At 36.2% G+C, this 13,896-nt stretch overlaps 1 protein-coding gene across 1 annotated transcript in view; it reads left to right on the plus strand.

Moving 5' to 3' along the window:
* nol10 (nucleolar protein 10) overlaps window positions 1–13,896 on the plus strand; it is a 57,300-nt gene that overhangs the window by 6,408 nt on the left and 36,996 nt on the right. Inside the window, exon 2 of the mRNA XM_073842564.1 lies at window positions 35–481. Within this exon, the coding sequence (XP_073698665.1) occupies window positions 35–481 (447 nt within the window). The remainder of the gene's footprint in view (window positions 1–34; window positions 482–13,896) is intronic.

Consider the following 13,896-nt stretch of genomic DNA (forward strand, 5'->3'; position numbering starts at 1 on the left):
ACATCATTCTTCACACTGGGACGAACGACCTTAGTACCAGAAAGGTGGATGTTACTAAAGCCCTGTCCAACGTGGTGAAAACAGCTAGCAGAATCTACCCCACAGCCAAAGTCATCATCTCTACCCTTCTACCTCGCAGAGACGTACCACAAAAGATCATAAACACAATCAACGCGGAGATAGCTGGAATCTGTGCTTCAATGATGAATGTCCACATAGCCGACCATCAGCGCATCACCCACAAGCATCTGTATGACCACATCCACATTCATCGAGAGGGCATGAGACTGTTTGCAAAAACCATCAAGGAAACAGCCCTGAAACCCCCTCAGAAGACACTTTCTGATCAGGAGGAGAGGGTAAGACAGTTTCCCGGCAGACAGTCAGACAGCTACGCCGCTGTAGTAGCAGGTAGAGGTAGAACAGACACCAGCGACCTTAACCAGATTAAAAACATGCTGAAGATGATATGTGACAACCTGTTAGCTTAACTACTTAAAGTGTGTCTGTAGTTTAATATTATTATTTCTTAATAACTTTTATTTGATGCATTTCTATTTGATTATTTCATATTTGACAAGTTGTAACACTGATTCACCCATGATATTTATTTATTTTATGTATAACCTCTATACTTAATTTCGAACTGATTATTTATATTTTAAAACACGATTTGGTCATGAATTTATACATTATTCTGGTAAATACAATACTCACCAATGACATCATTTAAAATAACATGTTATAATATTCAAGGGATGTTCTCTTCAGCTTTTGGAGAGAAAAGTACTAATCCTGATTTTGTTAATGCTGTACATAGTTCAGATATAATTATATTACTTGAGACATGGAGTCGTTTAGACTCCAAAACTTATACCCCTTCAAACTACAGAGAGCTACGTATTCCCTCAATTAAACAGCCTAATGTGAAAAACGGAAGAGATTCAGGAGGAATTATAGTTTGGTTCAAAGAACATCTGTGGCATTATATTCAGCCTATGAAAAAGGGAAAAACACATATTTGGATAAAACTTAAAAAAGAGATTTTGTGTTTAGATGAGGACCTGTACCTGTGTGCCACATATATCCCCCCATATGAGTCACCTTATTATAACAAAGACATCTTCTCAACCCTTCAATCAGAGATAAATTACTTTCAATCTATCGGTTCAGTTCTATTAATGGGAGATCTGAATGCCAGAACAGGGAAGGAAGTGGACTACATCAGCTCAGATGGAGACAAATATATAAATGGTTCATTTAATCATCAACACAAACTCTTTACTAAAACACGCCAGAATTATGATAACATAATTAACAGACATGGAAAACAAGTCCTGCAGCTCTGCAAAAGCCTGGGCCTATATATAGTTAATGGCAGAATAAAAGGTGACTCCCTGGGTCGATTTACATACTGCTCATATTTAGGCAGCAGCACAGTAGACTACGCCATCACAGATATAGACCAAAGTAAAATCAATTATTTCACTGTGATGCCACAGCTGCCATTTTCAGACCATAGCCACATAGTCCTCAGTCTCAACAGATCAGTGAATCATCTGCCCTCTTTAAAACAAAAAGTTAAACTATATCCACTCCCCCCCAAATTTAAATGGAGCAAAGACAGTCCTGCCCAGTATGAAGCTGCGCTCCACAGCACCCAAGTTGACAACATGATAAACTTATTTCTCCTGACTACATTTAGTGAAGAGAAGAGAAGTATCAGTTTAGCAACTGAACAGTTAACTCAAATCTTTTCTACAGTGGTCAGAAAAGCCCTCAGAAAAAGAAAAAAATTCAGATGCAAAGAATTGGCTAAAGATGTTTGGTTCGATAAAGAATGCCAAAAACTAAGAAAAGAATTACGATCATTATCAAATAAAAAACACAGAGACCCAGCAAACCAACAAATACGAGCCACATATCAACAAACCCTCAAAATATACAAGTCACTGCTAATACAGAAGAAAACTGATCACATAAAAATAAAAATAAACAAAATTGAGGAGGCAATCGATCAAAATTATTTTTGGGACCTATGGAAAAATTTAGAAAAATCCAAAGAGACCAAACACCTTCCCATCTATGACCCAAAAATCTGGACTCAACATTTTGGAAAACTCTATTCACTAAACGAACCAACCCCCACCCAAAAACATCTGACTTCCCAACTAAATAACCTGGAATACACTATTAAAGACAGGCTAAATCATTTAGACAAGCCCATAGAATTAACTGAGCTGACAGAGAAGATGAAATCCCTAAAAATGAAGAAATCAAGTGGCTTAGATGGAATATCTAATGAGATGCTGAAACACAGCAGCCCCAAACTGACAGTTGCTGTCCTAAAATTATTCAACCTTTTATTAAAATCTGGACACTTTCCTGAGATCTGGAAAGAGAACCTGATTACCCCAATTTTTAAACAAGGAGATAAGTATGACCCAAATAATTATAGAGGCATTACAGTGAGCAGTAACCTCGGAAAACTATTCTGTTCGATCATTAATGACAGATTAATTCAGTTCATCCAAGAACACAAAATTTTAAACAATTGTCAAATTGGATTTATGCCTAAACAGAGAACTTCAAATCACGTTTACACACTCCACACACTTATACAAAAATATGTTCACCAAACAAAACAAGGGAAAATATTTGGCTGCTTCATTGATTTTAAAAAAGCCTTCGATTCGGTATGGCATAATGGACTTTTTCTAAAACTAATTCAAAGCGGAATAGGAGGAAAGACATATGACATCATAAAAGACATATACAACGGAAACAAATGCTGTGTCAAAATCAGTGACAAACGGACTGATTATTTCAGTCAGACCAAAGGAGTCCGTCAAGGCTGCAACCTGAGCCCGACTCTATTTAATATCTACATAAATGAATTGGCATCAAAACTCGAAAAGTCCTCTAATCCTGGCCTGACCCTAGAGGGCAAAGAAATCAAATGCCTCCTGTACGCCGATGATCTTCTGCTCTTGTCACCTCATGAAGAGGGGCTACATGAAAGCCTCTCAATTTTAGAAAATTACAGTAGAGACTGGGCCTTACCAATAAACATGGAGAAATCCAAAATAATGATCTTTCAGAAAAAGCCTCGCCTTACTGACAAAAAGTATAGTTTCACAATCGGGGGAACACTTATTAATCATGTCACATGTTATAATTATTTGGGTCTCACAATCTCAGCTTCGGGTAAATTGGATCTGGCAATAAAACATCTGACCGATAAGGCACGTAGGGCTTATTACACAATTAGAAAATCACTATTCAAATTCAACCCACCCATTAAATTGTGGCTGAAAATCTTTGACAGCATCATCAAACCCATTCTTCTGTATGGCTGTGAAATCTGGGCCCCCAAATTTAAACTAAACTATGATTCTTGGGATAAAAACCCCACTGAAATTTTCCACCTCGAGTTCTGCAAGAACATCCTGGGACTCCACAGAAACGCCCCTAATCTCGGCTGCAGGGCAGAATTGGGCAGATTCCCCCTCCTAGCAGAAATCCAGAAGAGAACAGCGAAGTTCTGGTTCCATCTGTCTGACACACTGACAGACGGCTACCATCACTGTGCTCTTACTTACAGGGCAGGACACCCAGAGAGTGACCCCATGCAATATTTAGTGGAAAAACACCAACTAAATTCAACAATTCAGTTTAGACATGCAAAAGTTAAAGAAATTGGTAGATTAACCCAGGAAGAATATATCCATGATTGGCAAATCAAAATAGCACAAATTAACAAATTAAAGTACTTCTCCAGATTAAAGACTGGTTATCAATTGGCACCTTACTTGACCAAAATTAAAGATTATCATCAGAGAAAGCTCCTGACAAAGTATCGTCTAAGTGAGCATAGTCTATATGTAGAGACGGGTCGACACAAGCAGAGCTGGAGAGCCAGAGAGCTAAGACTGTGTTCTCACTGCACAGATGGACTTATAGAGGATGAGCTGCATTTCCTTACGGAGTGCAGCAAATATAAAAACATCAGAGACGCCTATTTTACCAAAATAGCTCAAATTGTGCCTGATTTCCAACAAGTAAGCCACATAGACAAACTCGGTTATATCTTGGGAGAGAAAGACAAGTGTATCCATTTAGCAGCGCAGTATGTTTCCTCCTGCCACATTATGAGGGACAAAGGCTGAACCCCCCTTTTCCTTATCACTGCTCTCTGTAGATATTTACATGATATTTGCTATTGTTTTTGTTTTCTTTTTTATGCATTTATTTATTTATTTATGTATTTATTGTTGTTGTTCACTGTTTATTGCTTTGGCAACATTGTACTATTATACAGTCATGCCAATAAAGCTCAATTGAATTGAATTGAATTGAATTGAGAGAGAGAGAGAGAGAGAGAGAGAGAGAGAGAGAGAGAGAGAGAGAGAGAGAGAGAGAGAGAGAGAGAGAGAGAGAGAGAGAGAGAGAGAGAGAGAGTAGCAAAAAAACTGATCTGTAATGGTTAGTTTAATGATATCCAGTCAAAAGAAAAGATTATTGTCAATCAGACATGGGTATATGCCACAAAATATTCTTGCTCCAATAGGTTCTAGTGCATACATATACAAACAACTCTGTGGAACACAAAGAAAGAAAGCCATACAGGTTCGTAACAGCATGAGGGTGAGTAAACTATGACAATTTTCCTATAAGTTTAAATCATGACTAATTTGTATTTGTAAAACCATTGCCATTTGTATGACCTCACTTGTACTAATACATTCGTATTTTTGCTAAATCGTACATATTTTACAAGTTCCCCAATTCGTATGAATTCGAGTTTATATCTCACAATTCTGACTTTTTTCAGATTTATGTGATATAAACTCACAATTGCAAGAAATAAAGTCAGAATTGCGAGATAACTTGCAAATGCGAGTTTTTATTTCGCAATTTTTGAAAAAAAAAAAAAATTCTCAGAATTGTGCAGTTGCGAGTTATAAAGTCCAATTTTGAGGGGAAAAAAGACTATGTTCTCAGAATTCAGACTTTATAACTTGCAATTGCGAGTTTATATCATGCAATTCTGACTTAATTTCTCCGTTTTTATACAAAAAGTCATAATTCTGAGTTTGCATCATGTAATTCTGAGGAAAAAAGTCAGAATTGTGAGATGTAAACTTGCAAGTAATGCATAATGACTACTGTTTATCTAACATTTTTTTCTCAGAATTGCATGATTCCAACCCTGACATCTTTTTTCTCAGAATTATGTGATATAAACTCGCAATTCCAACCTGATCTCATGGCAATTTGTGCATATTTTACGAGGTGGCTAATTCATACAAATTCGCACAACCTCCCTTGTGCGATTTTTGCTAAATCGTTTAACAGTTTCCCCAATTCGTATGAATTTGTACAAATTGCCTGCCCCTAAACCTACCTGTCACTTGGGTCTAGACAAATCGTACAAAATCTTACGAGTGAGGTTGTACAAATTAGCCACCTTGTAAAATATATACGTACAAATTGGTCATGAGATAGCATTGGCAATTCTGACTTTTTCTCTCAGTTGTGAGTTATAAAGTCAGAATTGTGTGATATAAAATATATAAAGTCACTATATAAAGATGTAAAGTCATAATTCTGACTTGTTTTAAAATTGCGTGACAAACATATTTTACGAGTTGCCCAATTCATATGAATTTGTATGAATGATCTACCCCTAACTGGCCCCTAAACCTACCTGACAAAATGTTATGAGTGATGTTGTACGAATTCATACAAATTAGCCACCTTGTAAAATATGTACGAATTGATCCATGATATGTCAGAATTGCATGACATAAAGCCACTATATAAAGATATAAAGTCACAATTCTGACTTTTTTCACAATTGCAAGATTTTATTTTGCAATTTTTTTTTTCTCATAATTGTGCAATTGTGAGTTATAAAGTCCCATTTTGAGGGGGAAAAAAGACAACAAACACAATTCTACATAAACTTGCAATTTTGACAAAAAACTGGCAGTTATGAGTTTATATCACACAATTCAGACTTAATAACTCGCAATTGCATGTTGAGATAAATTTGCAATTCTTAGGGGAAAAAAACACAATTGCCAGTTTATTTCTCAAATGGCAAATTTATGTATCACAGTTCTTACACAAAAGTCAGGATTTTGAGTTTGTATCATGCAATTGTGAGAAAAAAAGTCAGAATTGTGAGATGTAAAGTCTCATTTACCTTTTTATAATTTTATTCTGTGGTAATAATGGGCAAAAAAAGAAATGTATAATGACTACTGTTTATTTTTCCTTTGATATGACAATCAAATATGTATTTTTAAAATTCAGATGAAGTTCTATTAAACAAAGTAAAAGTAGGGCACAAAATACACTAATTAAATGAAAGAAATGCATATCTATCTATCTATTTATCTATCTATAGATTTTATTGCACTGAATTATAGGGTTAACAGAAATGACTGTTAAATTAATGGATAATGTCCTGATAGAAAAAGTACCCCCCCCCACCTCCCCACCCCCACAGTATAGAGTTGATTTATCTGTTTGACACCAAATGTTTTTATTTTATATATGTATGTATGTATGTATGTATGTATGTATGTGTGTGTATATATATATATACAAAGTTTTTAAACTAAATGTTTAATATATCACATGTTTTAGTCAACTCAAAGAAAGAAAAAAAAAAAGACATTTTACACATGCAGCTAGTTATTTATGAACCAAGCGCCTATTAAGTCTAGACTCACTAAAAAGGTAGACACATTGATTTTCCAGAGCCGAAACATCAAAACAATATAATTAGTCAGTGGACGTTAAGACCTCTTTCATTTATTTTACATTAAAGCTCTCATCTCAGACAAAATCGTTTATTGGCTCTCCCATGTTTCATTCTAGCTGTGTTGTTAACGACAATGTATATTTGATCTGCTTTAGAATGAGATATTACTAAAATCCAGTACACCACTGTTGAAAAAACAATAAATCATTAGGTATAATCAGCCCTGGTTGAGCTGCTGAGACATCCTCATAAACTGACCCTATACCAGTTTTCACTACTCAAAGTCAGACTGAACGATTTGGAAATCCACAGAAACCCATCAAAACTAATCACGGATCGGAGAAAGTGAGCACTTCCAACCACATTTCCTATGAATTTTCTCTATCAAATCTAACTTCTCATGCTTTCTCTTTTTTTCTGGTATTGATCAGAAAGGAGGCAGATGACAGCTAAAATAATGCTTTTTTGAGGCTTGAGCGAGTGTTTCAAAAGAGATGAATTACACAGTGTGTTATAAATGTCCCACAGAGCTCCTGTTGGGTCCCACCCGGAACAATCTATTTGTAGAATGTCAGGAAAAAAATTGGGCATATAAATCTTTGGTTAGTAAATAGCAAAACGGGAATAATCATTGAAGTGAATCTGTTTTTGATGGGGGGTGGCACAGGGGGTTTTGGAGATTATGCTTTGGTGCTTTTGGATTTTATTTGTTACTAACAACATAATTAGTAAGAGCCCTAGCCAAACAGCTGATCACATGGCAGACTGTCATCTGATCTAATTATGATATAAAAATATTTCATGCAGTCAGAAGATCATAATAAAGAGACGTCTACTCAGAGCCTTATAATGCTAAAAAATAAATGCAAAAATTTGCATTTGCATTTTTTGAAAATGTTGTGAACAATGTTGTCAAAACGATCCCATTCACACAGATTCACTATACAACTATATTGCTGTATTATGCATAACAGGCCAGTAGTTGGTGGTGTTTGTAAAGAAACACTAAGCATCTGCACACAAACCTGTAACACGCATGCGCATTATGTCACAGTTTTCACAAATTCATGTTTTTCTAATTCATAACGTTATTGTTTTCAAAACTTTTAAAAGTTAGCATTTTCAGGCACCAACATTTTGTTGTCATGTAAATGAACGATTGTAGAGGGTGGAGATTGTAGAAGGTAAGGTGCTTAAACTCAGCTAACAAAAATATGCTGTCATTAAGTTATGTAAATGTTATTTCTGAATATTGTTTGAATGTTTAAAGGGAATCACGGGTATTAAGACTTGTATGGCTCAATATGACATAAATGATGTCTTTTACGGAAATCTGTAAAATCGAAGATTTGAATCAATTGAACCGATTGCTTTGTAAAATGATTCACTGGCTGTATCTGAAATCGCCCCCTATGCCCTATTCACTATTCCCTATCCCTACATTAGTCCACTCATACAGTTCACTTGAAGGAGTGCATTATGGGTTATCTCCAGCCGTTGAGTGTACATCGGTTGTACACATAGACTGTAAAATATATGGATGTAGTGTCCGTGACGTCACCCGTAGGTTTCTGAAGAGCGATTTTGAACCACATAGTGGGCGGGATTCGACCGTCGCCAACTTGGAATCGCGTCATCACGCGCCACTCCCGGGTAATCGAAAATGGGCAAAAGGGTGGGAGGTGGGTGGAGCTGGTTGCTGAAACCACACCCATCTAGCGCAACAGTGGTGACAGCAGCGGCAATCCCCCTGTCACTCAAGTGGCCACACCCTTAACAGTTGACATGAAGGGCGAGATTAGCTATATAGACCAAAACAACTTTTTGTACCAGGCTGTAAACATATTTTTTTTCTGCTGTGAAGTTAGGCATTTTAACATGGGGCGTCTATGGGAATGACTCCCTTTTGCAGCCAGTCGATGAATTGCAGTTTAAGTCACTTCCGTGTTGGTTTCAATAGAGAGAGTGTTAGGTTGCAGCTTGGTTGTACACTTGTTTTTTGCGGTGTATTGTGGGATTGAATGAGTGCACTCGAGAACGGCCACTATGGTTTCGAACACCACTTAAAATGGCTGTTCCCTTCAAATAGTGCCCTATTTGAGGGTATAGGGGGCGATTTCGGATACAGCCTCCGTTTCCAAGAGCTCGAAATACCACACGCTAATGACGCCTGCTGGTTAGAAGTGTATAAATGCAACAAAAACTCAGGCTAAAACATGCATTAAAACAGCTTTTAAAAACCCATTGCAAATGTTTTATTGAATGTAAAGTACATTAAATACAATAAAAGTACTACAGTACCATTAAATATGAAGTGTCTGTATAATGTGTATTTTTAAAAAATATTTTATATTAATTTGCAGGGCTTGTTTTGTTTGTTTTAGGGAGAGCTTGTATGTAGAGGCCAGTAGAGGCTATTACTTCTAATCCTTTTAATTACACAAATGTCTCATTTAAAATGTCTACAAATTAGTTAAACTGATCCGAGATCAGGTAAAAACCACAGACGCTGCTTTATTTTGGTTCGCCGTTGGGGGGCGATCTCAATGAGCTTGCATGATTCACAGGTTTACACAGATCCCCAACGCAAACCATTGAAATTTCAAAACGTTTCGAAACAGCTATGACATAATGAAGCCTTGTTTACAAAAATCACGTGACTTTGCCAGTTTGATACGTGCTTCAAACCACAGTTTCGAAACTTCCACATGAGTTTCAAAGCTTCATGAAGCAGTGCTTCGAAAGTGTATATCAGTACTGTAAAGCACTGGAAGTTTTGTTATTTAAAAAACCAACATAGTTTTATACATTATTTTGATGATGTAAAATAGTTGCACTCTGTGGGCTACTTGCGCTACCTGTTTCTATTTTTACCGCGATACAACACGGAAAATAAAATACTGATACAATGCTGATGCTGATGCTGATACAACATTGTGCGGCTTTTGGTTGTAATTTTTTCAGTCCAAGGACAACAAAAGAGCGATGTAAGTCTTCACTGCTTTCTTAGCTAAAAGAAGAGGAGAAAAGAATGGAAAGATGCCTGTGGACGAATAAAACTTCCTAAAGACTAAGTCTTCCTAAAGTCTTTGTTCTCTCCACTTTAGCCATGATGTCTTTGAGGCTTTTAGTAAATCACAGCTACTGAAAGAGCTTACAAACGGCAGAGACAAGAAACGCTAGATGCCACCCTTCCAGGATGTAAACATGTTGATGCTTGTTTTGACACTGTGGCCACTGAAGGAGTTTCTTAGTGTGGATTTCACAAATTAATGGAAAATTAATGGTACAGTATTTTGTTTAAGCCTACTCTTATATCCATTGCCACCTATAGCTGTGTCATTAGCTGTGGTCATTGTATCAGCATTTTATTTTCCGAGTTGTGTTGTGGTAAAAATAGAAACAGGTAGCGCCAGTAACTCACCGAGTGCAACCATTTCATGTTATCAAAATAATGACACCCCTCATGGTCCAAAATATGTGTAAAAAGATGTGGGGTTTTTAAAATAACGTAAATCTTTAATGGGTTTTCTACTACATAGCCAGAGCATTCGCTGTTAGCTCGGTAAGCTTAAGCTTAATCGCCAACATATTAAACAGTAGGCTATATCTATTGTTTTACATGGGATGGATATATCTTTCATTCATTATTTGGGGGCCTATACTGTATATCCTACAAACTTTTAGCTTTTTACCAATTTCGCCATGTCTTCGATTTCCAGACCTACATTACATTTGCAACACACAACATCAGAAATAGCTTTTAAATGAGTGTTGGCGTCTTTGTTACCTCTGTTTCTGCCTCCGCACAGTCAGCAGTCGCTGAGGGTTCACTCTAATATGTGATCGGCAGCAATTACACGTGTCTCCCCTGATGCAGAGCTAATGGGACTGGATGAGACCCAGTCCAGCTCCTCTGCTTGATCGGAAATCAATTTCACTTTTACAGCCCTACATAAATTCAAATACAGCAAGCCAGGACTGCTGAGAAGATACTCAAGCATAATGTCATTGGCGAGAACCATGAAATATTTCAAGACACCTCTGGAGCTGGCTGTATTTATTATTCTAACCGAAAAATAAGGCATAACACATAAACTGAGTCGAGCTATACCGCACGGATGAGTCCTATTATAAGAGCAGACTGGGAAATAATCAGCTGGATGCTCTGGCACAATGTCATTTCACTTTACATTGGCGCATATCCAATTTTGTGGTGGCGCATATAAAATATCTTATATAAATCATTAGCTGTCATTTAGTCTGATTTATTAACTGTGCATATATACGCCCCAAAAAAACTTTGTGCGGACGTTTCTCATACATATGTATGTTCACACTTTAAATTTATTGTAAATTAGTGGAATTTAGTGAATCATTGAATCATTTATTCAACGAATTTGTACCGAACAATGATTCATTCAGGAATCATTCAAAACAGCTATTCATTTAGAAACGCCTACTGAGTGGAGGTAAACAACAACTGATTCTGCTCTGAAGTTGTTTGAAAGTGTTTTCACTGGCAAAATAAATAGTAACATATGGAAGCCCATTTCCGCCACTGAATAATAAAAAAAAGGTAATTGCGACTTTTTTTTACAATGCTGAATTTTTTTTCTAAGAACTGCAGAATACAAACTCGCAATTCTGACTTTTCTTTTCAGAATTATGAGATATAAACTCACAATTGCATGTTATAAAGTCACAATTCTGACTTTTTTTCACAGAATTGCCTGATATAAATTGTGAGAAATAAAGTAAGAATTGCAAAACAAAAACTAACAATTCTGTATTTTTTTTTTTCGCAACTATGAGTTAATATCTCAGAATTCTGAAAAAATGAAGAATTGTGAGTTTGTATCATGCAATTCTGAGATAAAAAGTCACAAGTCTTTTTTTTTTTTTTGGCGGAAACGTGCCTAAAAAAGTAAGTAATTGATTTATCTGGCAATACTGTTGATCTGAATATAAGCGTTTGTTTACCTTCGGTGGAATCACGCAGTCTCTCAGCACTCTTTCTGTGGTAATGTTTAATTATTGATACAGTCTACATAAATGTGCTGTTAATTACCTGAAGTCTATAAAGTTTTGATTGTGTTATTCAGTCATAATTGTGAGATATAAACTCGCAATTCTGAGAACATATCAGTCTTTTTTCCCCCTCAAAACTGGACTTGATAACTCATAGTTGCAAGTTTATATCTTACAATTCTGAGAAAAAAGTCAGAATTGCGAGACACAAACTCGCAATTGCATAAAAAAGTCTGAATTGCGAGTTTTTATTTTGCAAATCTGACTTCTTACAATTGTGAGTTTATATCACACAATTCTGAGCAAAAAAGGTCAGACTTTATATCTTGCAATTGCAAGTTTATATCTCATAGTTTTGACTTTATAACACGCAATTGTGAGTTTGTATCTCACAATTCTGAGACAAAATGTCAGAATTATGAGTTTGTATCATGCAATTCTGAGAAAAAAATTATAATCGGGCAATACAGTTGATCTGAATATAAGCATTTGTTTACCTTCGGTGGAATCACCCAGTCTCTCAGCACTTTTTCTGTGGTAATGTTTAATTAATGATACAGTCAACATAATTGTGCTGTTGATTACCTGAAGTCTGTGCAGTTTTGATTGTGTTTCAACTCGTTTTTGAGAGTGAGACATTAAAACGACGGCGTGAGACGTAACTGTCGTGCAGAAAGCCCTTATATGGAAATAGTTTGAGTTTATACTATGCTAATTAACTACTAACTTCAGGCACACGCCCCCTCATTAGGATATGTTTAGAATAAACTAAATCTGTCAATGTTAAAACAAGGATAAGAACAAATTTATGTTGTAAAAGAATTATTGAGAGTCCTTTCCGTTCTCATACATTAAGTACAAAATTTGTACACACTCATTACTGTATGTGACCTAAATGACTGGGGACAAAGTTTAACTGGAAATTGATGTTAAGGAAGGCTCAACAAGTAGCTCATTAAAAAAAGTTAAAATAAGAACTCGCAAGGGCGTTAGAATTCATGGCTTTGAACATAAAACTCTGTTTAATTAATTATTAGACACAGCCTTTACTTCTGCTGCATCTATAAGTTGTGCCGGTCTTAAATGGTCCGAGGAGATATTTTTTCACACCACCGCTATCCAATGAGGATTTTTTTTTTAAAGCAGCAGATTGGGGACCAGCCTTGTGATAAATGCCACATTTAATGCCTGGGGAAAAATGATGGGCAGTGATAATTTCACTTCTGTAATGTTTGACCTGCTTGCAGCGCTGCATGGTGGAGTGATGGATGTTTTTTGCATCCATCAACCTGGTTATAGTGGTCGTAATGAGGAACGGTTGAAATACTACTGAGACGCCAGGGTTCACGGGTTCGGCTTCTTGAGACTTCCTTGTGCAGCTTCTTATGACTTTACAAAACACAAGAGATGTGCTGCAAAATGCAGATTTTACAAAGTGGTGGATTGCCAGTGAGGTGTACAAGCAGTTTTGTCTCAGGGGTTTGTAGGTGGGTGTAGCTAATTACGCTGCTAATAAATGGCAAGCTTTATTCTTCATAGGCAGCTGGCCAGCCGGCTCATTAAGGAGTGTTAATAAATGGGCTAGCAGTTCTTTTTGCAAGAAATGCTTCTGTAGTCAATGATTCTTGCTCAAAAGAGGTTTTGGACCTAAACTCGTTGTACTTAAGTGACTCTGGACCACAAAATAAGGGTCAGTTTTTTGAAACTGAGATTTATGCATCATGTGAAAGCTCGATAAATAAGCTTTCCATTGATGTATGGTTCTGGAATCTGAGGGTGCAAAAAAATCAAAATATTGAGAAAATCACCTTTAAAGTTGTCCAAATGAAGTTCTTAGTAATGCATATTACTAGTCATAATTAAAGTTTTGATATACTTATGGATGGAAATTTATGAAATATCTTTATGAAACATGATGTTTACTTAATATCCTAATGATTTTTGGCATAAAAGAAAAAAATCGATCATTTTGAACCTATTGGCTATTGCTACTAGTAGACCTGTGCTATCAACATTTTGTGGTTCAGGGTAACAGAAATTTACTGTTCACAATAAAAAATAATAATAAATAGAGATTTTTCACATAGTTG

Source organism: Garra rufa, chromosome 6 (genome assembly GCF_049309525.1).
Source record: "Garra rufa chromosome 6, GarRuf1.0, whole genome shotgun sequence".
Taxonomy (NCBI): Eukaryota; Metazoa; Chordata; class Actinopteri; order Cypriniformes; family Cyprinidae; genus Garra; species Garra rufa.